Raw genomic sequence first — 27,509 nt, 5'->3', positions numbered from 1 at the left:
TGAGCGCTGTATCTGCTGAAATCAGTTGCGGGTTTTTACTCTGTTTTGGATACGTAAATGCTGCAGAACATGCCATGGAATTTCTGCTGCCGACATTCCGCAGCATTTCCATCCCGAGTAAACATATCCTAAAGGGATTTTGATTTAAAATACCAGAACACTTGTAGAGGGGTTATTATTACCTCTGGATATCAACTATATAAAGGTAAAAAGGGAGATAATCAGTAGGAATGCTCCTGCTGATTTGTCATCTCTTGTCTATCTTTGTCGTTGGGGCAGTTACTATTTGCAACTAATCCATTAGATTGGGTCAGCTGGCCACATTTCGGCAGCCCTGGCCCAATTGAAGAGGAGTTCCTACCTAAATATTCTTACCTTCTGCAGTGTGTTGCAGGTTATAGCATAAACTATATGCATTTAAATCCAGCATTCCTTATTTGCTTCTAGTATCTTGTTTCTAGTTTAGCTTTGCTCCTCGGTCTCGTAGTTTTTTTCCCTGTGGTTATGTCTAATCCAGTCCTTGCTTCTTAGCCTTGTAGTTTGTTTTGTTGTTTCTCTGATTATATCTGTCTTTGTCTTTCTTCTTAGTTCAGCACTGCTCAGTTTGGTTTTTATCCTTCTGGCCTTAGTGCCCTCTCATTGTTTGTCATGTCAGAGTTTCAAATAGGGTTTTCATTAGGGATATCTTTAGAAATGTTAAGAGACAGTGATGATTGGTGTTAAGGCCAGCATCAGGTATAGATTAGCGCAGCGATGTACAACATGCTACCCACAATGGCATTCTGTGCAGCCCCAATCATCTAGACACAGAAATATCCATGTGTAGCTCCTTGCATGTAGCTTTCATGTCAGGGTGAATAGGAGTGAAACATAGCAGGGCAACAGACAAGTACTAAGGGTGTACTGTGTAGTCCTGTCTGGGCCCCTATATATTAGGACAAGTACTAAGGGTGCACTGTGTAGTCCTGTCTGGGCCCCTATATATTAGGACAAGTACTAAGGGTGCACTGTGTAGTCCTGTCTGGGTCCCCTATATATTAGGACAAGTACTAAGGGTGCACTGTGTAGTCATGTCTGGTCTCCTATATATTAGGACAAGTGGTAAGGGTGCACTCTGTAGTCATGTCTGGTCCCCTATATATTAGGGTATGTACTAAGGGTGCACTGTGTAGCCATGTCTGTGTCCCCTATATATTAGGACAAGTACTAAGGGTGCACTGTGTAGCCATGTCTGGTCTCCTATATATTAGGACAAGTGGTAAGGGTGCACTCTGTAGTCATGTCTGGTCCCCTATATATTAGGACAAGTGGTAAGGGTGCACTCTGTAGTCATGTCTGGTCCCCTATATATTAGGGTAAGTACTAAGGGTGCACTGTCTAGCCATGTCTGTGTCCCCTATATATTAGGACAAGTACTAAGGGTGCACTGTGTAGTCCTATCTGGGTCCCCTATATATTAGGACAAGTACTAAGGGTGCACTGTGTAGTCATGTCTGGTCTCCTATATATTAGGACAAGTGGTAAGGGTGCACTCTGTAGTCATGTCTGGTCCCCTATATATTAGGGTAAGTACTAAGGGTGCACTGTCTAGCCAAGGTCTGGCAGATGTGGGCGTCGTTCTCTGAACCTGTGATTGCCTTTTTTCCAGCACTGCCATGGTTAAATTGGTTCTGCCTCTTCCACGCAGCTTCAGATTGTTGGTCTTCTCTTCACCACTGTATAGAGGCCTTAAACCTGATAGTAGCATGCATAATTTCTCTAAGAGAAAAAGTTATGAAGCCGATATAGCCTGATAGCCCCTGTTGCAGTGTTGATGCATAAGCCTTCATATATTCACATGTGGCAGCTGCTCATGTTTGTTCCTGTCTTTGCAGTTTATGCTTGGTCTACAGTTTGCTCAAATATTTCCAGCTTGGTCTTGAACTTGCTCACTCCTTGGTTCTGCAGACGACGTGGTGTTATCCTACTTCCTGGTGATCAGTCCTGACAGGGTTAATCAGCACCTAGGTTCACGTGCTGGGCCGCCCTTGTCAGGGCGAATTCTCTGCTATTGATGGGCAGGGACTTTCTATCTCCTGCTTCCAGCATAGGGCTAGATCCCCTGGTCACCTTGCATTGTAAATCACGCCTTCCAGCAGTGAGCATCCTGGTTTCCAGTGTTGGCTGTCTGCCCTGCCGATTAGTTCTATCTACTGTTTGGGTGACACAGCCAATCCACATCAAATCCCTAACACCATGTCTGGGTCCCCTATATATTAGGACAAGTACTAAGGGTGCACTGTGTGGCCATGTCTGTGTCCTCTATATATTAGGACAAGTACTAAGGGTGCACTGTGTAGCCATGCCTGGGTCCCCTATATATTAGGACAAGTACTAAGGGAGCACTGTGTAGCCATGTCTGGGTCACCTAGAAATTAATATATGAGTTACAGGCATTGTACATGCATGTAGTTTATAGGACTTATGAAATGGCAGGCCGTTATCTCGACATCCATCATCTACAATGAAGAGAACCACATGCATTGTCTCCTTCTTTCTGGAATGCTGATTGTGGGGGGAGGTAACCATCATTCTCCCTATAGGTGGGAGTCCTGGAAGTGGAGCTTACTTCAATTTATTTTGGCATATACTTAGGCTATACTATAAATATCTCAGATGGGAATACCCTTGAGGCTCTTGGAAGTGCTTCATTACGACAATGTGGCCCTCAGACCAGAAAATGTTGTGCCCCCCTGGACTAGGGGAAGACTTAAGGCCCATTTACACAGGACGAGTGTCGGGCAAACGATGCCCAACACTCCTCCCTGTATCTCCGCGTTCCTGCACAATAGCTAGCAGAGCTGGCTGGGTCTCGGAGGGGCAAGCAGGGGGGCAGGGCAGTGCAGCAGATTTCTTTCCTCTCGTTCCCCCGCCCCCCTCCATTCAAATAACACAGTGGCCGTTCGCTACTGAACGGCGGCTGTTTAAACTGCATGATGAACGATGAGTTTCATCGCTCATCGTTTATGCAGCATGAAAGATCAGCAATGACGATCATCGCTCATCGTGCAGTTTAAACAGCCACCGTTCAGTAGCAAACGGCCGCTGTGTTATGTGAATGGAGGGGGGCGGGGACGAGAGGAGAGAAATCTGCTGCACCGCCCCACCCCCTGCTGGCTGCTCTGTGTGCGAGCCAACTGTGCTAGCTCCTGTGCATGAGCAGGGGAGTGCGGAGACACAGGTTTGAGTGTCGGGCATCGTTTGCCCGACACTCGTCCTGTGTAAATGGGCCTTTAGGGAAAGCGAGAATTAGGGTCAGTATTGTCGGTTAATCATCTATTCAGCATTACCCATCTGCTCCATTATGTGGCCATCGCCATCATCCAATTTCAATCACCATTCTCTTCCTTTCATCTATTGGTGAGTTCCCATTCTTGCATTTCTTGTTTCCTGTCTGTGTTAATATGTACTTCCTATTATTGCTCATTGGCTTGTCCAGTTGTTACAGAATTCGGCCCTATTTTAAATCCTGGGGGTATCTGAGTATTAGGAGACATTGTTAGTTCCCGGGAAAGGTTACTGCTGTAGGCTAAGTCCAGTTGTGTTGTCTTGTGTCTAGCTGGCAGCGACATTAAAGGAGAGCAGCTACAGGGGGCATCTTATGGGCATCACAGTAGGTAATGGTATCTCTCCCCAAATAGCTTCCCCAGAATTGGGAGCTCCCTAGATCAGCGATTTGCAGGAGGGGCTTCTGATTGAAAAAGGGCATCCCAAAGGAAGTTGGATTACAAGGCAGATATCTATGCAGTCTGATTTATAGACCAGATATGAGATTGGATGGGCCAGACATGACGTGAATAGAACCTAAGTGATTGCATGAGTTCTGCCTTCTCAGACAGCAGAAGCTTAGCAGAGCATGCCATGTGCTAATCATTAGTGATGTTTATCCCACAAGAACGACTCTGTTGGGTTTTGTTATATGAGGTTTTCAGCACAATTGATGCATAATAGATTTGCAAGTATAAACTATTGACTGTGTGTGACTCCTGCCAATACTGAAATACTGCGCTATGGGTAAAGATTCCTGAGTTTTGTGGTTTATCCTTGTTTCGGATTATAAATGAGTGTTTAAGGCGGTTCCCCGGTTCCAGTGTTTTCTGACATGTTATTTTGAGTGACTCAATAGTGTCACAGAGCTGAGATCCTACTAGTGACCTCAATGGAAAGGTCCCAGCACTTTAGCAAGCTGCCTTGTAGATGGAGAACCCAATTATGGCTCCAAGTGTTTAAGCTACACTTCTAAGATGGATCATCATTTTTTGGCCAGTGCTCAATGAGGTAAATTAAAACAAATGGGACTGATTGCAATAGAATAGGCAATAGGGTTGTAAAGCAGGAAAACCAAGCTAGGGGAGTTTAGACCTTATGGGTCTTCCATATGGAAAAGTCAAGATGCATTAGTTTCCAAACTGGTGATTAATATCATATCAAATCTAAAATTGTTCCAGCTGGATTGGTAACACCTTAAACTGTAACTGCGCTTTCTAAAAACTTTTGACATATCATAGGGACATGTTAAAAGTTTTCATTGGTGGGGGTCCAGCTGCGTAGACCCCACGGATCGCTAGAACGAACTAGCTAAAGTGTTCATCCTAATGCTGTCACTGCTTCCATGGATCCGTCTTCAGATAGTAAGCATTGACCACACTGGAGATGTGCTTCAACTGGCTTGTTCTAGAGATTGGTGGGGGCTCATTAGCTGGACCATCAGTGACCAAAACTTTTGATATGTCTCTTTGACCCTTAAACTTTAACTAGTGTCTGGATCTAAAAGGGTAAACTAAGATCCTTTCCCCCTTTTATTCTATCTACCCTTCTCGTTGAACTTTCTCTGTCGGGGGCTGTTCACATTAAGATTTCACCATCCATAAATCGTATGTTTTCATATCAAAAACTTATAAAACTTCTAGCTTGACTAACCTATAGGTTACACTGTTTCAAACATAGTTCAAAAAACATACTTTGACTATGTTTGACGTTGCTTATGTTTTGTGAATTTGTTTGTTGGATTGGAATGTGTAGCATACTATGCTTTTCTGTCCCACAAAAAAGTATGCAACATGTATATGTTTTTTAAACACTACAGTGCATAGGGAATGTGTGGAAACATAAGGTTTTACACTTTCACTTTAAATGTGTACATTTTTAATGCTCAAATGCCTAAACAAAAATCTAAAAAAAATGTTAAACTACACAATTTTATTCAAAAGAAATATGTATACTTTTTATGTAAAAAAATGGACATAATTGGAAGGAAATGTATGGCTATCTATTTAACACATATGTTTTAAAAACCTACAGTTGTGCTTAAAGGGGCTGTTCAGTTGTAAACTATTGATGGCCTATGTGCATGATAGGTCATCAATAGTAGATCAGCAGAGGTCTGCTGCCAGGGATCCCTGAAGATCAGCTGTTTGCCGGGCTGGTGGAATCATGCATTGAGCTGATGTCTGTAGGAAGCATACAGCTGGATTCCCCCTGCAGTGACCAGGCTTAGTGTTGCAATCCAAGTTCCCATTGAAGAAAATGGGAACTTCGCCTGCAATACCAAGCTTGACCACTTCAGTAGGAACGGCACTGTGTATGTCTTGTGGAAATCAGCTTAGTGCATGAACGTACTGACCTGGCAAACATCTGATTGGCAGCGTCTTCAGTGGCAGACCCTTGCTGATTTACTATTGATGGACTATCCTAAGGATAGGCTATAAGTAGTTTACAACTGGACAACCCCTTTAAATGACATGGGTTTCTCTATGTTTTTTATGTACATTTAGCATATTTGTTAAACGTACATCAAACTCCTAATGTGAACAGCCCCTTATTAAGAAAAGTCAGATCACTGGACTTGAAAGTTAATATAGGAACATGAGGGCAAATTTAGACAGAATGTTGGCACTATGGCCAAAAATAATTTGGCTGTGCATGGCACCACACCAGAGGAAAAGTCAAATCACATTTTTCCTACCAGCAGCAAATGAACAAGACTGGAAAGTCAACAGAGCCGCCATACAGAAAGTTGTTCAGTACAAGAACATATACGATAGATGGGATATACTTTTCAGACGTTGGTATGGCCATTTTCAATTGAAGTCTGATGGAAGCAAGTGCTTTGAAGTGGGCGCAGTAAAGCAGGTCAGATTAAGGTACCTTTACACGAAACGACTATCGTCCGAATAACCGCTCAAAAGAGTAAATTCAAATAATTATTGTTTAGTGTAAACATGGCCACCAACGGGGTGACCTGTGCTAAGTAGAGATGAGCGAGCATACTCGCTAAGGGCAATTGCTCAATCGAGCATTGCACTTAGCGAGTACCTGCCCGCTCAAGAGAAAAAGTTCGAGTGCCGACGCGGGGGAGCGGTGAATTGCGGCAGTCAGCAGGGGCAAGCGGGGGGGGGGAGAGAGGGAGAGAGAGATCTCCCCTCCATTCCTCCCCACTCTCCCCCGCAGTTCCTTGCCTGCCGCCGGCACTCGAACCTTTTCTCTCAAGCGCGCAGGTACTCGCTAAGGGCAATGCTCGCTCGAGCAATTGCCCTTAGCGAGTATGCTCGCTCATCACTAGTGCTAAGTAATTAGTCGTTTTGTTACAGCTTCCCAAAAGTAGTCGTTGGTTGATCAAATGTCATCTGATGTAGTCACAGTTGATCATATTTAAATAAATTTGCATGGAGATGAGTTCTATGAACGATAGATCGGCAAACAGCTGTGTATAAGGAAACGAACAACTGTTGCGCATACGCTTCAGTGACTTTTCTGAGCGACTATCTGAACAATACTTGCTCCATGTAAAGGTACCTTTTAGTTGTCAAGTTTATCCTAGCTGTGTAAGTGAATTGGGTCACTGTGGGTCATAACTGGCTGTGCGGTTGAGCCCCTCAGGCTGAGCTGCAATACGGCACACAACCTGCGGACAGGTGTGGCACTGCGTTTGGATGAAAGCAGGCCTGTTTGGCTAATCCTATAAACCGCTATGGTTATGCCATACACTTCTTAGTAAACTCTCGCTACTTATTGTATGGTGTCATAATGTTTGGTCACATAAGGTTTGGCAGAACAAACTTACCACACAAGAGGAAACTAGACAAGTAGAAATAGAGTGGTAGAAGCATTTGGCTAAGGACAAGTAAACCTCTGTTTGGTTTGCCTTTCAGATCCCTAATCTCATTAGTAGATTCCTGAGGCTGCAGACGCCCTGCAGGCGGCACATATTTTAACCATACGTTGTCCAGCGCTGTTCTTCTACAACAAGGACAAATAGTCTGTTTATATAAGTTCTGATCAAACCAATGTAAAGCCTATCCGTCCACGGAGAACTAGTATCAGGACTCATTACTCGAGTCTTCTGCGTGGACGAGTCATATTTATATATTCCTCATCTATGGAAGCAAAATTAGTATTTCTGGTGCTTAGGCTGACCATAGATATGGTAGCTGTCGGCCGATGGTTCACTCGACCTTCAGTTATCTTGCCAACACAGCATACGCATACAGGGTTGGCAGAACTGCGTGTGCATGTGTGCTCAATGTACAGTGGCCGTAATAGGCCGATCTAGATGGACTTAAGTCTTTTTATCAGCCTTATAAACTATGTTCTGCTCAAGAGCAAAAGTCTTGGGCGGTTGACATCCACTATGCACATTAGATGATCGTCTGGTCTCACCATAATCGCCAGGTCTGGCCATTAATTGGGTTTACCTGAACCCATTTACAAAACACTACTGGTGACCATTCGACTTCGATTAATGTTGCCCAAATCTGCTGATTTCAGCGGATCTGACCAACCTTCTCGTTCCCTGTAAAAGCATCCTTACTCCCCTCTTCCCATTGAAAACACATGTATGCTCGACCAAGCTGAATGTGTATGGGGAGGTTTGTAGGAACGACTGTTGAGTGTTCGATAGCCGTCCCAGCAATGAACACTCTAGTGATCTCACACAGGAGTGATCATCATTCAGTGAATGGAGGCAGAGCAGGCTGGGGATCATTCCGTCCTCCATTCTCAGTAAACAGGCAGTCGTTCATAGATGAGCAACTGCCTGTTTATATGGGCCAATGGCGGTGACAGACCCACAATAATTTTAGGTCTGCATGAAGGATCCGATTATCGTTCTTTCAGTGCACGTGTTTACATCTAACTATTATCGTGCACGATAACCGCGCCGTGTAAAAGGACTTTTAGACTAAACTTTTTCCATTGCATTAACTGAGTACACCTGTTGTATCCAGGACAAAGGTGACTTTTGCTAAGTAATGCAAACACAAGGCTAAAGTTTGACATCAAATCATTGCTTATCTTTATAGAGGCAGGCGGAGATGAGTGGCTGACTGACACCTATTGCACAGGTTATCTTGGGAAGAACAATAGAATTTAACCCTTTCCAATCCAATGTGTATCCTGGTTTTCCTGAGGGACTTACTCTTTTCTGCCATTATACAATAGCGCTATCTGCTGGCTAAAGCCAGCACTGCATGAGATGACACGTTGGATAGACTCTGACAGCAGACAGACTGGCAGTATACAGTAAGAGAACCCCGACGGACGTCTTCCAACATCGAAGCTCTACAGCCTTAAATCATAATGTCTTCAGACGTCAGACAGTGGATTGGAAAGGGTTAAAGGTATCCTCCGGTTACAGGACATAATTTTGTCCTAGGACTGGAAGAGGAAGGTATATTATCTGCAGTTGTTCTTCTCTGCCATCTCTCCAATCCCCTTTTCAGCCATCCAAGATGGCCAATGCAATCATCACCCTACCTAATCCACACAGTGCATTGTTGTTGTTAGATTACCAATTAACTAGACCTGCTTTCTGATTGGCCAGAGCTGCTCAAGTGATCAGCATCGGTCAATCAGGCAGCAGTGCACAGTGTGCATTAAGTAGTTAGAAAATCGCTGTGGCCATCTAGTACGGACAAAAATGGGGCCCAGGACTGGTGCATTGGATGACGGCAAAGAACAACTGCAGGTCATATAGTCCCTCTCCTTCTTGTTCCCGGGACAGAATTTTTTTCCCGAAACTGGAGGGTTGCTTTAACTGATTTTTTTTCCTCTTCAGATAACTGACTGATGAAGGTAGGTGCCCACAGACAGAGAGTTTGCTTAAAAAAATCTTCAACTTCTACAGTAGAAATTTCTAGCAGGGTGATACTGAATCAATTAGCTTAATTGAACATAATTGAAGTAAGCAGCAGCATCCCGAGGCCTCATTCACATGGGGACCTACGCGCGGCAAAAAAATCACCCGCATAAAAACTTGCGGCAATTAGAGCTAATTATTTCCTATGGAAACGTTCAGAGGTTTTTTGCTCGCCTAAAATTCCTTCATCTGCACATTCCCATAGGAAACCATTGGTTCTAATAGCCGCAAGTTTTTTACGCCCGTAGGTCCCCATGTGAATGATTTTTCTGTATCTCATTTGAATGAGCGAATGATGTCATAGCTCACTCAGGCAGATTTCAAAGCTGCAACGGACAGCTTTCTCACCCAACACTGATACATACATGCACACTCAGCTAATCCTAATGCCCCTTTTTACATGAGACTATTCTGATTTGCCCAATTCGCATTTGCTCAGTGAGAATCGTGCCATTCTCGCTCACTTGTCACTCAGTGTTTAAACTGCCCGACCAGTGAACGAGCTGGCATAGACTTTTATGCCGGCTGAAACTGAACAACGAACAAGAATTGCATGCTTTCCACAAAACTAATAGATGAATATGGTACCTTATTCATTCAGAAATCCCTACAAAAGTTACTCGAAGGTTGTTTTTTTCTAAACAATCTCTTTAAGATGACATCCAGCTTGAGGTAGTAGTAGGTCCTCCAGAAATTAGCTACTATAACCACAGGGCAAACCACCACAGATGAGCAAACTTTTTAGTTTAGTTCATCTGATTCACCAAATTTCATCAAAAAGTTCAGTTTAATCCAAATTAGTTCAAACCAAAGCAGAACTTTGCCAATGCCCCTAAAACTAGTGAATAACACTACTGTCTACCAGAAAAAGAAGAAGGTGGTCCTCCAATGTGGCTCAGCAGTTAGCACTGTTGCCTTGCAGTACTGGGGTCCTAGCTTCATATCTGACCAAGGACAACATCTGAGTGGAGTTGGTGTGTTCTCCCCGTAATTCTTCTTTTCTATGAATGTATATGCTATATAAGGGGATTATTATTAGGGAACTCATACAAACTCCATGCACATGTTGCCATTGGTCAGATTTGAACCTAGAACCCCGACACTGCAAAGTAACAGTGCAAACCACTGAGACACATTGGACCACCACCTTCTTTTATGTTTGGCCGAGATGAACTGTGAGATTAAGAGTCTCGTGCTCTACCGACTGAGCTAGCTGGGCGTCTGATGGGTGTTGGGACCTGCTGCTCTCCAGCGTGAGTCACACTTGGGATGTGAGTGGCATTTTTTTAGGTACCTTAATTCACCTTGGAGCATTTCTGAAGTGTGACTCTGAGAGAAAATGCCACATTCTTCTCCAAACCATGGGCACGTCATTGCTTTGTTGATCTAGGGAGATGGTTCTCTCTTTGGGTGTGAGAGGTCCCGGGTTCAAATCCCAGACGAGCCCTTACTTTTAAAAGCTCCCGTTAACAAGGTTAGTGTCAAACCAAACTTTTAGCAAAGTTCTATGGCTTCGGTTCACTCAACACTATAACAGTACAAATGACACAGCATGGTACCAACTTGAATGGATGGCATTGGGCAACCATAAATTTCATGAAAGTGGATCTCCAGAACAGAGAATCACACTTGACATGGCTTTTGGCTCTCATAAAGGGGGTCCGATTCCCTTTTTTGACACCAACATGGTTTATAAAGATATTTTGCAAAAAGTTTTGTAACCCAGGCTCCCTACAAGCGAAAGGCAATGTTTAGTTAATTTTCTAGTCCTAAATTTAAAAATCCCCTTTAATTTAACCCAATCCAAATAAACGTGATGGTTTTAGTTATTTTCCCCCCAGCACAGTGATCTGGGTTTATATAACACACGGTGTTTGGATGCTAGAAAGGGTTACTGGTTACCACTTAAGCTGGGTGTTTGGTGGTGAAGGTGATTCTAGGAAGGCCATGGAAGTTCTTATCAGCGCTGGGGGCTGCACTAAGCCTCTATCTGAAATGTCTGACTTTCTGCGAGGTCAACTGATGACGGGAGCAACGAAAGATAAATTATGGGCATCCTGTGCTGACCATGGCCAGCTATTGCAGTCTAGATTGCAAGCCCTGCTGCGCATGGACAAGGATCCTCTGTGTTTGTTGATCTAATGATTGAGCTATGACTCTTGCATTGTTTGAACCGCTCTGTCCATTGTTTGTACAGCTCAGCGCTCTGTGTGTTGGCCTGTGACCGAAAGCAGTGTTTGTATAGGGAGACTGTGTAATGGAACAGTCCTACAGTGGTCTGAAGAAGGGATCCATGTGCGTATATTTAGGCTGCCCATGTTATGGCCCCTTTAGACGAGCCGATTTTCATTTGAATGATAACTCGTTTGCAGTCGTGTGGCCTGTTTAGACAGGCAGATCATAGTTGAGACTCGTTCACTTCTTGTTCAGTATTTCATATTTCTATGTGAAACATCGAATGATTGCTGTTTAAACTGAATGACAAGTGAACGGCCCAACAATGATTTTAAGGGCTCATGCCCACGTGTGGGTTGGATTCCGCGTGCGGGAGCCCATAGTGGAGTTTTTTTTTTAACTCCTGCTTTCCCATGGAATCTGCAATGTCAATGCGGACGGGACGTGAATCGGACGGCTTCCATTGACTCCAATGGAAGCCATCCATGCGGGAACCACACTGAAATAGAGCATGCTGCAATTTGATTTAATTCAGTTGCGGATGCCCATGTTTCCCTATGGGTGGCTTGAACTGCAGATCATATGAGTTGCTGTCAACAACATTTAGAGAAATTCTTTGCAGCAGCCTCATTGGCCATAGAGACAATGGGCAGGAGGGGACCCGTTGTCCTCTATGGGAGGGTGTTGTGGGCATGCTCTGTGACCTATGCAGAGCAGGGAAAAGAGGTGAGCTGTGACCATTACCTACTGTGAATAATGGATCATGTGTTATCTGCATATAGGTGTCACCTTTCATTGTTATCCTGCCTGTAATGATAATGAGATGATTGCTGAAAAGTTTTCTCCACAGAACAGGAAGTGGCAGACTATTACTAACCTTAGTGATCAGCATGGAAAGTGCAGGATTTTAGAATTTTTTTTTTTTTTAAATATTGAAAATTTCAGAAAAAAATCTCGAAAAATTCTTTAAAAATATGTTTAACATAAAAACTTGATTTATACAGTAGATCATCTTCTGATGTCACATTCCCTTTAAAGGGGTTCTCCAGGAGTTTTACTACTGATGATCTATTCTTTGGATAAGTCATCAAAAGTGATTGCTAGGGGTTTACCTCTCAGGATCCCCACCGATCAGCTGATTCCCAGCACCGCTGTCAGTGTAGACAGCACTAGAAGCAGATTACACTGTCCATAATGCAGCTGCCCAGTTTGGTACTGCGCGCACTGCACCTATTGTATGCAATGGAGGTTGTGCCTGTAGTTTCTGGAGAATCCCTTTAAGACAACTGTTTTGATTTGAGCAGGTTGTGATGGAGGATATTGTATTCTCAAGAAACGGCCCATGAACATAAGAGAGCTGCTAAATGATAATTTGGATATCTGTCTGCCTTGACTCTCCCGCTGATATGTACATTTATATTAATTGATAGTAGTTGTTATTTCCATGAAGGGAGATAAGCAACTGCAATACACCATGAGTGCCACTTATCTCATAAGTAAAAACCCAACCTGTCCGAACCTTGTTTCCCTCAAATGAAATATGGCAGGAGAGCGTTACGCAGTCTCCATAGACAATGGCAATTATTAATTATCCTGTTTTAGCCTCCACGGGATTTACAATGTGTTATAGAATGATAGAGTTGGAAGGGACCTTCAGGGTCATCGGGTCCAACCCCCTGCTCAATGCCGGATCACTATATCATCCCAGACAGATGTCTGTCCAGCCTTTGTTTGAACACTTCCATTGAAGGAGAACTCACCACCTCCCGTGGCAACCTGTTCCACTCATTCATCACACTCATCGAAAATTGGTCCAAAAATCGGACAGAAATAGCACCCATTCATTTGAATGGGTGTACTTGCATTGGTTTTTTTTCCACCTTGGACTGATAGAGTGAAAAAAAAATCTCAGCATGCCCTATTCTCATCTGATTTTCAGACGAGACTAGCATATGCCAATGAACGGTGTTCAGCACATCGGACAGCTCATGGATGACATGGCCAAGTGCTGTCTGATGCAAATTGCGACCGAGAATCTCAGGTGCAACTTTAAAACGCCCATGTGTGAAGGCCCATTTAGACGCAACGAGCGATAATCGTTGAGTCATTTACAGAGCAAGATGATCGCTCAAAGGTTGAGCAATCACCTTGCACTGTGAGTGGAGGATGCAGAAGACAGCTGTTCCCCGGTCCGAGCACCTGGCTGTTACACAGCCAAGCGTTGCGAGCGGAGGATGCAAAAGACAAGCGGGATGTCCCCGCTTATCTTCTGCATCCAGCTGTTCTCTGCACGGAGCGCCCGGCTGTTATACAGTCAGGTGCTCCGAGCGGAGGATGCAGAAGACAAGCGGGGTGCATCCAGCTGTTATCTGCTGGGTGCGCACAGCTGGACCGCTCTGTTCTTCACACCCAGCCTGATACAGGATACAGCTGAAACAATAGTATCAGCTGTATCCCGCTGTGAATCCCTGATAAGGCTCATTGTCGTCTTTCAGCACACTGAAAGACAACGATGAGCGACTGCCTAACGAAAACTGCATGATGTCAGTGCAATGACACACAACGATTATTGCTTTGATCAAATTTTGAGTGATAATCGTTATGTCTAAATGGGTCTTTAGTCACCTTATTTGATTAATTCTTAGCATCTATAGCAAATAATTGTTGCACATGAATGGCCAGTAGTGATTGTTTATAAATGCTAATTATCGCAATCCTAATTAAAGGCATCGGTTGCTTTGGCCTAGGAGCAGATCATGATGATCAGCAGTAATCTGTAGGGGAATCTAGAAACAAGTGCTCAATTTCCCTGCAGCACCACCACAGGAGAAATCAAGTACTGCACATTAGTTCCTATTTATTAAATCAATGAACAGTCAGTGTAATGATAGAACATCCCGAGTGTTCCATAGTGAGGGAGAAGTCCCGTATAGCGCCTTTCCACTAATAGATGAGGGTTCTGAACTGAGAACCCTGTTTACTATTCAGAATTCTATAATGGGGTATTTAAAGATGGGTTTTGTACAGTAGACAATGTCTGAATGGATAATATCTCAGGGTGTAGGAGAAACATTTGACTAATTATGGATATTTTCTTTCTTGATACTATAATAATTAATGTATGTATAGATATATATTCTCATAACGTGGTCTTCAAAGGAGACCACACTAATAATCTATGGGTTCCACCAGGGTCTGCCACGTTGTTTCACTGGAAAAAACAGGCTGTGTTCATGCTTCCATCTTCTCGTTCCGTCCAGGGGTTCCGTCATAAATGTCAGGATAACATAGCGCAGCATGCTTCGCTATGGCTCTGTTATGGAATAGAAGGACGAAAATAAAATGGCTGATTGAACCCATTGACTATAATGGGTTCCATCTGATTCTAACCAGGGGTTCTGTCATTTTACCAGCACAAATAGTGCCGCGTAGTGTGCTATTTTGTTGGGCATTTATGAAGGAACCCCTGGACAGAACCAGCAGATGGAAGTGTGAGTGCTCACACACACTGGTGTTTTTTTTTCTCTTGCGCTGCGAGAGCGAGTGAAAACTCTCGCAAGAAAAATGAATGAATAGCTAAGCGCTGGCTGTAATTGGCTGAGCGCTCAGCCAATCAGCACAGCCCTTCCAGGAGGCGGGGATTTTTAAATTCCCACCTGCTGAAAGTGCTGGACAGCAGTGCAGGGGAGCCAGCTGGAGAACGCGTCTGAGAGGTGAGTAAATTTTTTTTTTTTTTTTAACCAGCTAATGATGATTTTCAGGGAATGGCTTATATTTTAAGCCCTTCCCCAAAAATCATGTTGCAGGAGTTGCCAAAAACCACTGCTTTCAATGGGACCAGCAGCAGCGCCGACCCCCACTGAAAGCAATGGGATAGCATGCTGGACTTCTGCGACAGAAGTCTGTGATAGCTGTGGCAGAAGTCCGCTGTAATCTCCCTATGTTTTCAACGGGGCTAGCGCTGCTGCCGCTGGCCCCATTGAGAACACTGGCGATATCACAGCATTTTTCTTGCGCTGCGAGACGAGTGTTTTCACTTGCTCTCGGAGCACAAGAGAAAAAAAACGCCAGTGGGTGTGAGCCCTGAACAGAACTGATTTTTTTTTCCGGTGAAATTATAGAACCGGATGAAACTTATAATAGTCAATCGGTTCAGTCAGCACCACCGATTTCTGTCATTTTGACAGATCACGCGACTGTTTTATTTTCGTTCTTCTGTTCCATAACAGAACAGATGAACGGAAATGTGAACAGAGCCGAAGAATATCGGGGAAATATTTACATTCCCTCCGTGGTGCCTATCGCCTATTCATTGGATGAGTTGTGTACGTATTTTGAGCCGCTGTTTGTTTTGTCGCGCTTCAGTATTTACAGTACTATATTATTATATTGCTGGGACTGCTTATGTAATTAGGAACATGTAAGTATATAATAAGGAGGACAGCACAGCGCTTTGTGCCATATGAAAGCTCCACTGTTTCCTTCCATGGGAAGATTAGTGTGTTTTCTAAAATAATAGGGCAAAGAAACCAGCGTTGATGGACTTAAACGGGTTTTCCGAGATTTAAAAAAAAATATATTTTACGGAATTTTTCACACTGTACGAGATATTCCACAACAGCGTTGCAGGATATGCCCTCCCGCGGAATATTTAGCACCACAATCCACACTGCCAATGTGCAGATTTTGATGAAGAATTGAAAATAGCAGAATTCTGCCGGCAATTCCGCATCAATATCTGCAGTTAGACCTATGGATTGCGGCGTGGAATCCCGTGGTGGCATATTTTGCAACGCTGTTGCGGAATATTCCGTCCCGTGTGAAAGATCCCTAATGAGCAACAAAATGGGACAAAATAACTAAGTAGTACTCATTTGTAAGTTTTGTTCCCCCAGTCAAGCATAGCTGCTCTGTCGCTTCAATCCCAGAAGCCTCTGCAGCGGTAAAGTGCTGTTCATCATTCAGGTGACCACTGCAGCCAATCGCTGGCCTCAGAGGTTATGCGGCTGTATCACTGCTGAAGCCAATGATTTGCTGCTGCTGTCACGTAAATGATGAATGGCGAAGGAGGGCTGCCAGAGCTTCTGGAACTGGAGCAGCTGCGCCGGATCGAGGGGTGGGCATCTAACCGGTGAGTAGCATTTATCTTATTTTCTCCCATTTCATACCCATGACATTTTCTTCTATTCTGTCTCCGAAAACCCTTTTAAAATGATTGTTCAAGATTGGAAAAACATGTGTAGTGGAGAGGTACTGTTTCTCCTTAAGGAGACTAGCAAGTTGGTATGAGGCGACTTATAGACCATGCAATGGTCCTCTGGGAAATAAGTTACGGAAATGGTATATGGCATAATACCTCAGCAGCGCCACCTGTTGGAAGGTATTTTCTCTGTAACTCAATGTCTGACCTTTAGGCCGCTTTCACACAGGTGACAAAATTGTGCGATTTTCTCGCGATGTGACAGTGCTACAGATCGCATGTATGTGAAGCCCATGTTTTTCTATGGTTCCTTCACATTAGAGATGTTTTGTAGGTTGCTACATTGCAAGTAAAAAAAATTGCGGCATGGTGAATATTGCCAGGATTTGCGATGTTTTGTAGCCCATGTTCCCCTATGGAGCCTGCCTTTGTGTTGCACCACACAAAATCACAGTTTTCGTGCCATGCGATGCAACTTTAACAGTAGGAAGTCCTACTGTTTCCCCTAAATAAGCCCTAGCTGCATTAAAAAAAACAAAAACAATACATTATCTAACAGGCGCTGTCCACCCCACCACATTGCAAACAAGTTCCTGAAGCTCCGCCGAACTTGTTTGCAGTCTTTAGCTGCTGCTTCCTGGTTAGGGGGTTTATAAACCCTGCCTCCAGGAAGCGCTGACTCTGATTGGTTCATCGAGAGCTGCATTGGCTGACCCACGGCATTTAAGAACCAATCACAGCCATCAGTGCTATCTGTGATTGAATTATATACAACTAGAGACATAGGAGCAGAATTATCTATGGCAACATTATATACGTCTGGAGACAAGGAAGCAGTATTATCTGTGCCTACATTATATACAGTAAGAGACATAGAAGCAGTGCTATCTGTGACTGCATTATATACAACTGGAGACATGGAAGCAGAACTATCTATGGCTACATTATATATGGCTGGGGACATGGAAGCGCTGCTATCTGTGCCTACATTATATACAGTAAGATACTTGGAAGCAGTACTATCTGTGTATACATTATATACAGAAAGAGGCATGGAAGCAGTACTATCTGTGCCTACATTATATACAGTAAGAGGCATGGAAGCAGTACTATCTGTCTATACGTTATATACAGTAAGATGCATGGAGGCAGTACTATCTGTGCCTACATTATATACAGTAAGAGGCATGGCAGCAGTACTATCTGTCTATACGTTATATACAGTAAGATGCATGGAGGCAGTACTATCTGTGCCTACATTATATACAGTAAGAGGCATGGAAGCAGTACTATCTGTGTATACGTTATATACAGTAAGATGCATGGAGGCAGTGCTATCTGTGGCTACATTATATACAGCTGGAGACATGGAAGCAGTACTATCTGTGCCTACATTATAGACAGCTGGAGACATGGAAGCAGTACTATCTGTGCCTACATTATATACAGCTAGAGGCATTTAGGCAGTACTATCTGCCTATATCAGTTATAGGAAGAGGCAGGGAGACTGGACTGTCATTTTGTGAGTAAAGATATTTACTGCTAACCAAGGTGACTGCCACATTACACAGGGCTGATAATATAATTCCCATTTTGTCAAATTACCTGTTGCTATATAATGTTCTACACATCATAGGTGCAGGGATGATATCCAATAGTGAGGGGAAAGTCCTAAAAATATCACAGTCCTTGATGAGCCTTGTGTAGTGCAGAGTGTTAAGCAGAAATGCAGTCCTAAGCTCTCACTCACAAACTGAAGGTTGCAGGTTCAATCCCTGCTTGGTTCAGGTAGCCGGCTCAAGGTTGACTCATCCTTCCAAGATCTGTAAAATGAGTACCCAGCTTGGTGAGGAGGGGGAGGGGGGGGGGGTAATAAATAAATTACCTGAAAGCACTGCGGAATAAGTTGATGCTATACAAATAACAAGATTTATTTATTTTTATATGTTAAGAAGGAAAAGAACAAAGGTAATACTGAGCGTGGAAATAAATTATCATTGAATCTCAATGTTAATAAACTTATTTCTCTCTATAGATCAGGAGGCGCAGACCTACCCCGGCCACCCTCTTCCGTGTATCTGATCCACAGTCACCAGGTAAGGAAGCTTCGCATCTAGTGCTGTAGAGGAAGCAACAGACACGATAGATCCATTACTGTCCCTAATAAGAAAGCCTTAGGGCTCTTTTACGCGTCCCGATCATCGTTCAGGTTCTCGCTGGATTGTGGGAGTCTGAACAATGATCATTCAGTGTAAATGCCCGCAGCGACTGAACAACAAGCGATAATTTAATTCTTCATTCAGTTTCTGCAGGCATTAAAAACAAACGACAATCGGCTCGTGTAAACAGGTTGTCATTTATCTATGAATGATGGCCTATTTACAGTATATAGTAAATAGGAGGTGGGCTGGAGATCCTCAGGCCTGCCTGCCTCCATTCACTGAGCGATACTTGGTCCTATGTGAAAGCGCTCGTGGGCAGTGACAGTCATCTCATGTATAAAGACCTTATTACTGGATAGTGTATTGTTCCTTACACTCAGTTGGTAACAATAGCAATTGTTCTGTGTAAAACAGTCCTTCCTACACTTTAGCGACTATTTAGAGTGACATTTAAGATGATGCTCAGCCCAAAGGCTGACCATACACATTAAGGCCCATTTACACTGAAAGAGAAGTGCTTAAAAATCGCTCAGACGACAGCGATCATCGTTGCATAACTGTTGCGATCGTGACCAAAGGGGACTGGGTATGCAGACTGGTTTCAGGCAAACTGACCCTGTGCTACAGGGGAGGAATGGCATGGCCTTACCTAAGCGGGGACATTGCCCCAATAAGGGCAGCCCAGCGGTCTTCGAATCTGGGCCCTAGCTGATCCTAGGAGCCACGCACCAGAACAGGATGCATTCACATGCCACATGACAGGGACTGAACAACAGGACACACAAAGCCAGAATACACAGCATACAGCAGCCAAAATGCAACCACTAGTAACAGATAGGAAGCTGAATATAAATACCAGTTATTAGTTGACATTTTGTACAAAACGTGAAAGCTAGCAGGCCACTTCATGGCTCCTGGTTATACTGCTAGTCCCTACACTAACCAGGAGTCCAGCAGAATCGGACACAGTTCACACAGAATGCTGCATCAGGACAGGACACAGATAGCCGGTCACACTGCAAGCTAACACAAAACTGACAGAAAATAAACGAACAAATGGACATGAACCAGCAAGACACAGATCACACAGCAAACTTCAACAGGCAAGGATTCATGACTGCTCACCCTGAACACCAGACAGAGACTGACCAGGAGTTGGGTTTATATGTGAGCACAGACCCAGGAGATTGGCTAGCAGGAAGTACCACACCCAGCAAGCTCAATCAATTAACCTTGTGAGGGCTGTGCTGCTAGGAAGCTTAGAACTACAGATCCCAGGAGCACACGTAACAATAACTCTAAGTAGCTAATTAGTGATAGCTCATAGAACAAAGCAGCTGTTTTGTATATGTAAACAGCTACATTGTTCTCGGAGCTTTCAGCTAGTTTCCCACTGAGAACTGACAGAGGGATACTAGCTGAAAGAATACTATCAGCGCCACACGCTAAGAAAATCAGCATGTGGCACTGATAACAGTCATCAGTTTTACAGCAAAACGTCAACTCCTTCTAGGGGCTTGATTTTTTTTTTGACAATGAGTGTACATTGCATAACCTTTTATGACCATATAATATGATATGCCAAAACACTTGAACAGGATCTGATAGCTAGTGGATTATCATGTCAGATTAAAGGAATTTTTCTGCATATTAAAAGTTTTGTGCATTCGCCCTTCAACAAAAACACATTTTTCCATCTCTGCCCGCTCACCTGATAGCCTGTCAAACTCTGAAAGTCTTCCCTGCAGTGCAGCCCCCATCTGATGCTTATCAGGCACCATCTTCAGGGCGCATTCAGACGACTGTATATCGCCCGGGTATTCACGCCAGCCGATATACGACGTCTCTGTCTGCAGGGTGAGGAGGCTGGAAGAGGCGGGAGCAGTGCTCTGAGCTCCCGCCCCTCTGCACTATTTGCAATGAGTATACAGTCAGGAGGATGAGCGGTGATCTCCTCTATTATAACTGTGTGACGGAAGATGCGTGATCATCATCAGTAACTGTGATAGGAGTGTCTGTGCCCCCCTCTAGACAGTTTCTGTGTGGCATTACACATATTGAGAAATTGACTAGTTTCAGAGAGCATAAAATCAAGTAGATCTGAACTAGTCAGAATTGAGATCACATGACCATTTGGGAAAAAAGGATGGGAGTTTCAGAAAGAAATGAATAACTAATCAAGATAACACTAACTTTTTTATATATACTGGAGATAACTACATAGTGAATGAATACAAAAATCCCTGGAGTGGCCCTTTAAGAGGTGTACAATACACTTGGGCCTGAAATGTCCTGCATATAATAAATGTCAATGTAATGTTTCTTTCTGCATCATCCATAACGTCATAATGACTCGGTTTTCTTTTTCTCTTGCTGGTGCTTTTGCCCCTTACAGATGATGACCCCACATTATATCAGGTAACTATACCTTCATTTCTATAACTTTGTGCTGTTAACTGCTCAAGTCAGTGCAAACCACTTCACAGCTTTTAGGTAAGACAATCAGAGCTTAATGCTGCAGGGCTTCTGGCATCCTACAGCTACCTAGACAGCTCTTTCAGCCAGCGCCACCTTATAAAACTCCTGGCAGCAGACGCGGCTGCGATTATCACTGGGTGCACCGTATAAAGAGGTTATATGAGGTTAGAAAAAAGGATCTGACTTTTTTCTTTCAGAAATGGCGCCACTCTTTTCACATAGGCCGTGTCTGGTATTGCAGCTCAGCTTTATTCACTTGACTTGTCACTGAGTTGCAATATGAAACAAAACCAATGAATAATCATGGCGGTGTTTTGGTGGTTTCACATCTGTGGCTGGGGTTCCGGTTTCGGGACCAGGAATGGGGAATCCCCTGGCAGAGTGACTCCATCGTATGATGGAACCAAACCGCGCCAAACAGCCCCCCATTGACTATAATGGGGTCTGTTCTCTTTCCACTCAGCTGGCTGGCTTTTTGACGGAAGAAATGCGTTTTTGATATTTTGTGCCAAAGGTGAAACCCACCTTTCACCTTTAAAGGTATATTTTATAAATAGTACTTGATGAGACGGCCACTCTGTTCTGACTCCTCACACAACCATTACTGTGCAGCTATTGAGTTCAGCTCCAACACCAATGGGGCATACTGTATCACTTGGTGCGCGATTGCGTGAAAAAAATCGTCCATGTTACGTCTGCAAAAAAAAAAATCACGTTTTTTCCATTCCTATGCAGTCCGTGTGTCCGTTTTTTTTACTTCTGTGTGCCATTCATTCTAGATCTATGCAAAAAAAAAAACAGAAACAGGCCCAAGTCATTTTTTACGCATCTGTCAAGAAAAACGGACAGCACAAGAATTGCACATAGATGGCATCTGAGCGATGTCCGATGTTTTTTTTCTATGCCCATTGACTTTAATGGGCGCGCCTTGCCTGTGAGGACTTATTTATACGAGCAAGAATATCGCAGGAGTTCTGTATATTTGCACAGCGCACGGAACTCGTGCAAAATATTAACTCATTGTTTCCAATGGGTTAATTTACTTAGTCATTTTTTTTTCTTTCACAGCGATGCTGTGAGACGGAAAGATTGAAGCGCGTTCCATCTTTCAGCAATGTCACTGAAAACGTGCCCATTATTTGAACGAGGTAAAAATCGCATTGCTTGTAAGAAACTTGCATGTACATACGAGTTTTACACGAGTCCAATACGATTTTTACATTTTTCCTATTGCAACAACATGCAATTTTCACGCGCGTGAAAAATATGCATGACAGTCGCATGTTCAGGGATGCGATTTTCTCGCACATCCCATCGCACTCGCAGTGAACATTGCAATTCTACAACTGGAGGGAGTTTAGCAGCGGCTTGTGTTGCTAAAGTCCCTCCCCCTCCCCTTGCCGGCAGCTCTCATAGGTTGGGGAGGGAATTGAGCATGGCAAACGCTGTTAAAGTCCCTCCCTCTCCCCGGCAGCTCCCAAGGGCTTCTATGGGAGCTTCTATTGCCACTATCAGCCAGCATGGCGAGGGGAGAGACCTTTGCAGCGCTAAGGTCTCCCCCCCCCCCCCAGCATATGGAATTCCGGCCCATGATATATACACTGCAGCCTGCTGCGTGAGCAGGCGAGAAAACAGGAGATTTAGCCATTTCGAGATTTTTCCCGTTCATGCGATTTTCGACCGCAATGTTGCCGGACGAAAATCACAACATCCGTGTGAAAGAGGCCTGAGACTGTATTTATACAGGCATGAAGAACGCACACGTTCTGTTTGATTGCGTGACACACAGAACGTGCGCTTGTAAGAACCCATTATGTCCAATGCGTTAATTTACATGGCAACTTTCCTCTCACACCATAGATGGAAAACATGAAGCAGCTCCTATTTTCATCTGCGTTTCGCACAAGTATAGGACTTCCAATATGCGGTGTCCACATCACAAGGACGAGCCGTCCATGTGTGCTGCGATGCGAGTTTCGCCCAGATCTCTCGAGCACAACTCGCTATCGGCCGTGTACATACTGCCTAAGTTAGACTCCAATGGACGAAGATCGTAGGTGTGCTGGGCACCTATATGTGATGTATTTATGCCTGTTTTCTGACTTACGAAAGTTGCAGGTTTGGCGCATGTATTGAAAATCGCAATTTTTGGACTTTTATGCAGGACACCAGCATTGTTTTAAAAAGTGAACGGGGCCTAAAGTTAGGGGGCACGGACGCATACGGCTCATCACATTTGCTTAAAAATGATGGTAGAAACTGGGGCTGGCACAGGTTTCTGTACGATGCATGAAGATGCCACCGGAGGTGACTAGACGCACATTTGTCACACATTGGGGCTGTCCACAATGACACATGTCCATCCGTGAAGCGCATGTTTTTCTCCAAAACAGGGATGAAAATATAACGATTCATGGATCCATAGGCTATAATGGGTTAAACATAGTCAAACTTTCTTTGCATGCGTTTTTTTGTGGGATCGGAAAGCTTATTCTTCTACGCTTTTCTGTGCCACACAAATAAAAAAAAATGTGGATACATACATTTCTTTTGAAACATTGGAGTCAATGGAAAATGTATGGAAATATACGGCTGAACGTTTCTGTACACTTAACATATACGTTTTTTGTGATCAAGGGAAAAAAAGTGTTGAAGCACAAATCTTTATTAAGAAAAAACAGTTTACAGTCTGAAAGGTCTACGTTTTACATATAAAGACGGACGCATACAAATTAAAAAACATAAACGTATGCTTAAAACGCACGTGGTTTTACATGTTTACTTCATGTACATTACTTGCATGTATTATGTAAAAGTGCCTGTGTGGACGGACCCTCAGCTTGCAGCATCTTTTCCTAAGGCTGCCTTCACACGGGCAAGAAAATCGTGCGAGATTTGTGCGTTGCGAGCCACACAAATCTCTTCTTTTGAATGGGGTCATATACATAAGCGATGTGTTCCTGTATGGCTCCGCGTTGCGATGCAGGAAACACATTGCGGCATGTTCTATCTTTCTGTGTGCCCTCGCATCGCACCACCCATTGTTTTCAATGGGGCCGGCGGCAGCATCAGTCCACGTGCTTGGTGCATGCGATGTGATGCGAGGTCTCGCTCGTGATTCATGACCCCATATCGCGCTCGCCCTTGTGAAGTTAGCCTAAGGCCCAATGCGCACGGGTGGATTTTTGCTGCGGAATCTAGAGCAGGCGTCCTGAAGTTAATGGAAGCCATCTGATCTACGGCCCGGCCGCAATTGAAATTGCGGACGGGCTACGGATTCTGTAAGAAAAGCAGAAGTTTCAAAGAAAAAAATCAGTACTGCGCATGTCCTATGGCGAGCCGTGCGGACCATTTACAGTACAGAAAAAGAAGACAATGACAAGTACTCAGGGTCACCGACTGCAGGCACGGGCGGATTCCATGCGCAATTTTCCATGCAGAATCCACGCGTGCCCGTGTCCATTCGGCCTTAAACCGGCGTATGAAACCCCAATCTAAATAGGCTCCAGTGTGCTCTGTGTCCGCTTTTGTGTATCTGAGAATCCAGCAGTGCATAGGTTAAATTTAATTTGGCTTATTAAGCAACTAAACAGGTATAACTCACCCCACCTTGTGATAAACTGCGCTCCTGCCCTCCCTCCCCCACCTCATGGGGTGAAAATACGTAATGGAATTTGTTATGAAGGGGGGGGGGGGGGTGAAATTCAGAGGAGTGAACAAAAGGGTTTATTTAAAGCGTAGAACGTTCTGCTCCAAAATCACAGTGAGTATGACCTCAAAGGCTCTGCAAGGCCACCTGAGGAACGGCGCGGGGGTGGCAGCGGCTGAAGACGAAGAACTTCAATTTGGAGCTGTACTTTCTGGGACGTGGTGACAGTCACCTACAGAGATTTGCACTGGTGCAATGTATGTGAATACACTGTATTCACCTAATCATTCTACAGTATTGTGCATGTGGAAGTGCATAAGCCGTGCACAATTATAGTGCGAGCCCGGTCACACACATTTATGAGCTAGGTTCTGTTCAGTAGAACCACAGTTGGTCCGGGTGTTGTAGCTGGAATACAGATGCTAAGATGTAATATTATGCATGATATACACCATATAGCCACCGTATAAGAGCCCCCGGCCCTTTCACGACTCGCACTTCCCTGTATGGTCATTAAACCCGTGACCCCGGAGAGCAGCATAAAATCAAGTGACAAGTTTTCCGTTGATCAGATTCAGCGTGAATCCACATTAGATGAGAACATCGAGTGATCTGAGCTACTTCCAACGAGGCCTGGTTTTCAGTGCTAGACTAGGATGACTACCTTATGGGGTTTTCTCGTGCAGCTGTGGGGAGAGTGTACCGAGAATGCCATGATTGAGGAAAAGCATGCAGTGAAAGGCGATCCTGTGAATGTAAACAACTAATTGACGCAAGGGGTCAGAGGAGGATGTCAAGAATCGTTCTGCTGAACAGGCAGTTAAGCAAGTTGCAGATGAATACAATACTGGTGCTCCAACAACTCATTGTTTCTTAGCACTGATGGGCTATAAACAAATGGCCAGTTCCAGTGTCATTGCATGTAGAAACAGAAAGGGAAAACTCCAGTGGGCAGAAGAGCGCAAGACTTGGAGCAGTTGGAAAAATTCACCAGGTCAGATGAGTTCAGACTTCAGTTGCACCATGCTGGTGAGAGGTCAGAATTTGGACCGAGCAGGATGAATCAATCTATTCGCTGAGCAGAACATGTCCGTACCTCCATCTAACTGGAGGCAACCACAAAATAGCTTCCTGTCCGCACGGGCCAATGCTCTTCTAGAATGATATTAACTATTAGACTAATGACTACTGAAGTTGGCCACCTGATATCAGGTAGGGCCCAGGTGATTAGGACAAGTGTATTAGAGCCAGATGACCCAGTTGTTTGAAGGGTTTATCCGGTGAGAGGTGGTTCCCATCTCAAGAGAGGATTTTTCATAGCTGGAGATAGCATATCTGTGTTCTTCTTTTAGTGCATCCATAACTCCAGGGCTGGCTCCAGGTTTATATGAGCCACTGGGTGACAGAGTCACAGTAGTGGGCCCCCTTAGTGATGTATAAGCCACACTGTGCCCCCGGGTCATTTATAGGCCCCATTATGCCCACTGAGTCACTTATAGGCTGCACTGTGCCCCCTGAGTTACTTATAGGTCTCATTGTGCCCCCACAGAAATTAATAAGGTCCCGCTGTGCCTCAAAAATAAAATAAAATAATCAACTAACTCCCCTCCATCACGCCTCAACAGCTTCCTCCATTCTCTGCCTTGGCCTCAGAACAGAAAGCGCTGGGCTTCCTGCAGTGCCATAATTAATTGTATCCACGTCATAAAGACGCAGATGTAATTGATTTCAAAAACTGAGAACTGGGTTGATTCCACCCTGAGTGGGCCGCCCAAGCACCTACCCGAGTTTGCCCGCTGTTGGCGCCAACTTAGCATAACCCTTTCATGTAGCTGGTATTGTCCACCACAAACATTAAAAATGTTATACAACTGCAATCTAAGAGATAACATTAGCTACATAGTTGCAGCTAATGACATTAGCAAGTGACGTACTTTACCAACAATGTATGCTATACACAACGCCCTGCAGAAGACCTAAGTGGATAATATATTTACCAGACTATATTGTGCCCATCTACAGACGTGTATTTATTAGTAGGGATCTAACATCATTCATAGTTTTCCCTTTAAATCTGCAAAGACAGCGGTGACCTCTACCCTCCCGCTACGCTGAACCTCGCTTCTTCCCATCAGTCCGGCCTCCATACTGTAGGGACCGCAGCAGGCCGTCTCTGAACTTCAGTAACAACAATTCACCCTTTCACACCAGAATGGCCCACAGCGGTGGAACACATATGTACTCATGAGGTCAACTTACCAAGTGTTTGGATTTTAAAGAGACGCAACATGACGGAACTGCTGAGCAATCCTATTCATGTCAGCAGGCATTGCTGGAAAGGTACTCCAGAAAGTTCTCCAATTCTGAGAGAGTCCAGAAGTTGTCCACCGGCTGCAAAAACACTCCATGCTGTTTTAAAGAGATATTATCTAAAAACATTTGGCTATGATGTCCAAACTTTTCTTTAAAGTGTAACTTTCACTTTAAAAATATTAGTCTCTGTGGTTGATTTGATTTCTGCAGGGTCTGAGATAAAATCATGTGGTTGCGGTGCAGTCGGAGCCGGCCCTTTAAAAACAAGAAGTATAAGAGGTTTCTGATAGTCATTTGTCTCCATCCTTAGAAATAACATGCCCATCTGACTGAACCAAACAGGAATGATAATCGGGG

General features: G+C 44.1%; 1 protein-coding gene across 2 annotated transcripts in view; it reads left to right on the top strand.

The window, feature by feature from the left end:
- Nucleotides 1-27,509, top strand: part of PPP1R1B (protein phosphatase 1 regulatory inhibitor subunit 1B) — a 57,923-nt gene that overhangs the window by 11,322 nt on the left and 19,092 nt on the right. For both annotated transcript variants that reach the window (XM_066586852.1, XM_066586851.1), the window contains exons 2-3: nucleotides 18,586-18,646; nucleotides 21,108-21,130. In XM_066586852.1, the coding sequence (XP_066442949.1) occupies nucleotides 18,586-18,646; nucleotides 21,108-21,130 (84 nt within the window). The remainder of the gene's footprint in view (nucleotides 1-18,585; nucleotides 18,647-21,107; nucleotides 21,131-27,509) is intronic.

Source organism: Eleutherodactylus coqui, chromosome 13 (genome assembly GCF_035609145.1).
Source record: "Eleutherodactylus coqui strain aEleCoq1 chromosome 13, aEleCoq1.hap1, whole genome shotgun sequence".
Lineage (NCBI taxonomy): Eukaryota > Metazoa > Chordata > Amphibia > Anura > Eleutherodactylidae > Eleutherodactylus > Eleutherodactylus coqui.
This window is presented reverse-complemented; position numbering and strand designations above follow the sequence as displayed.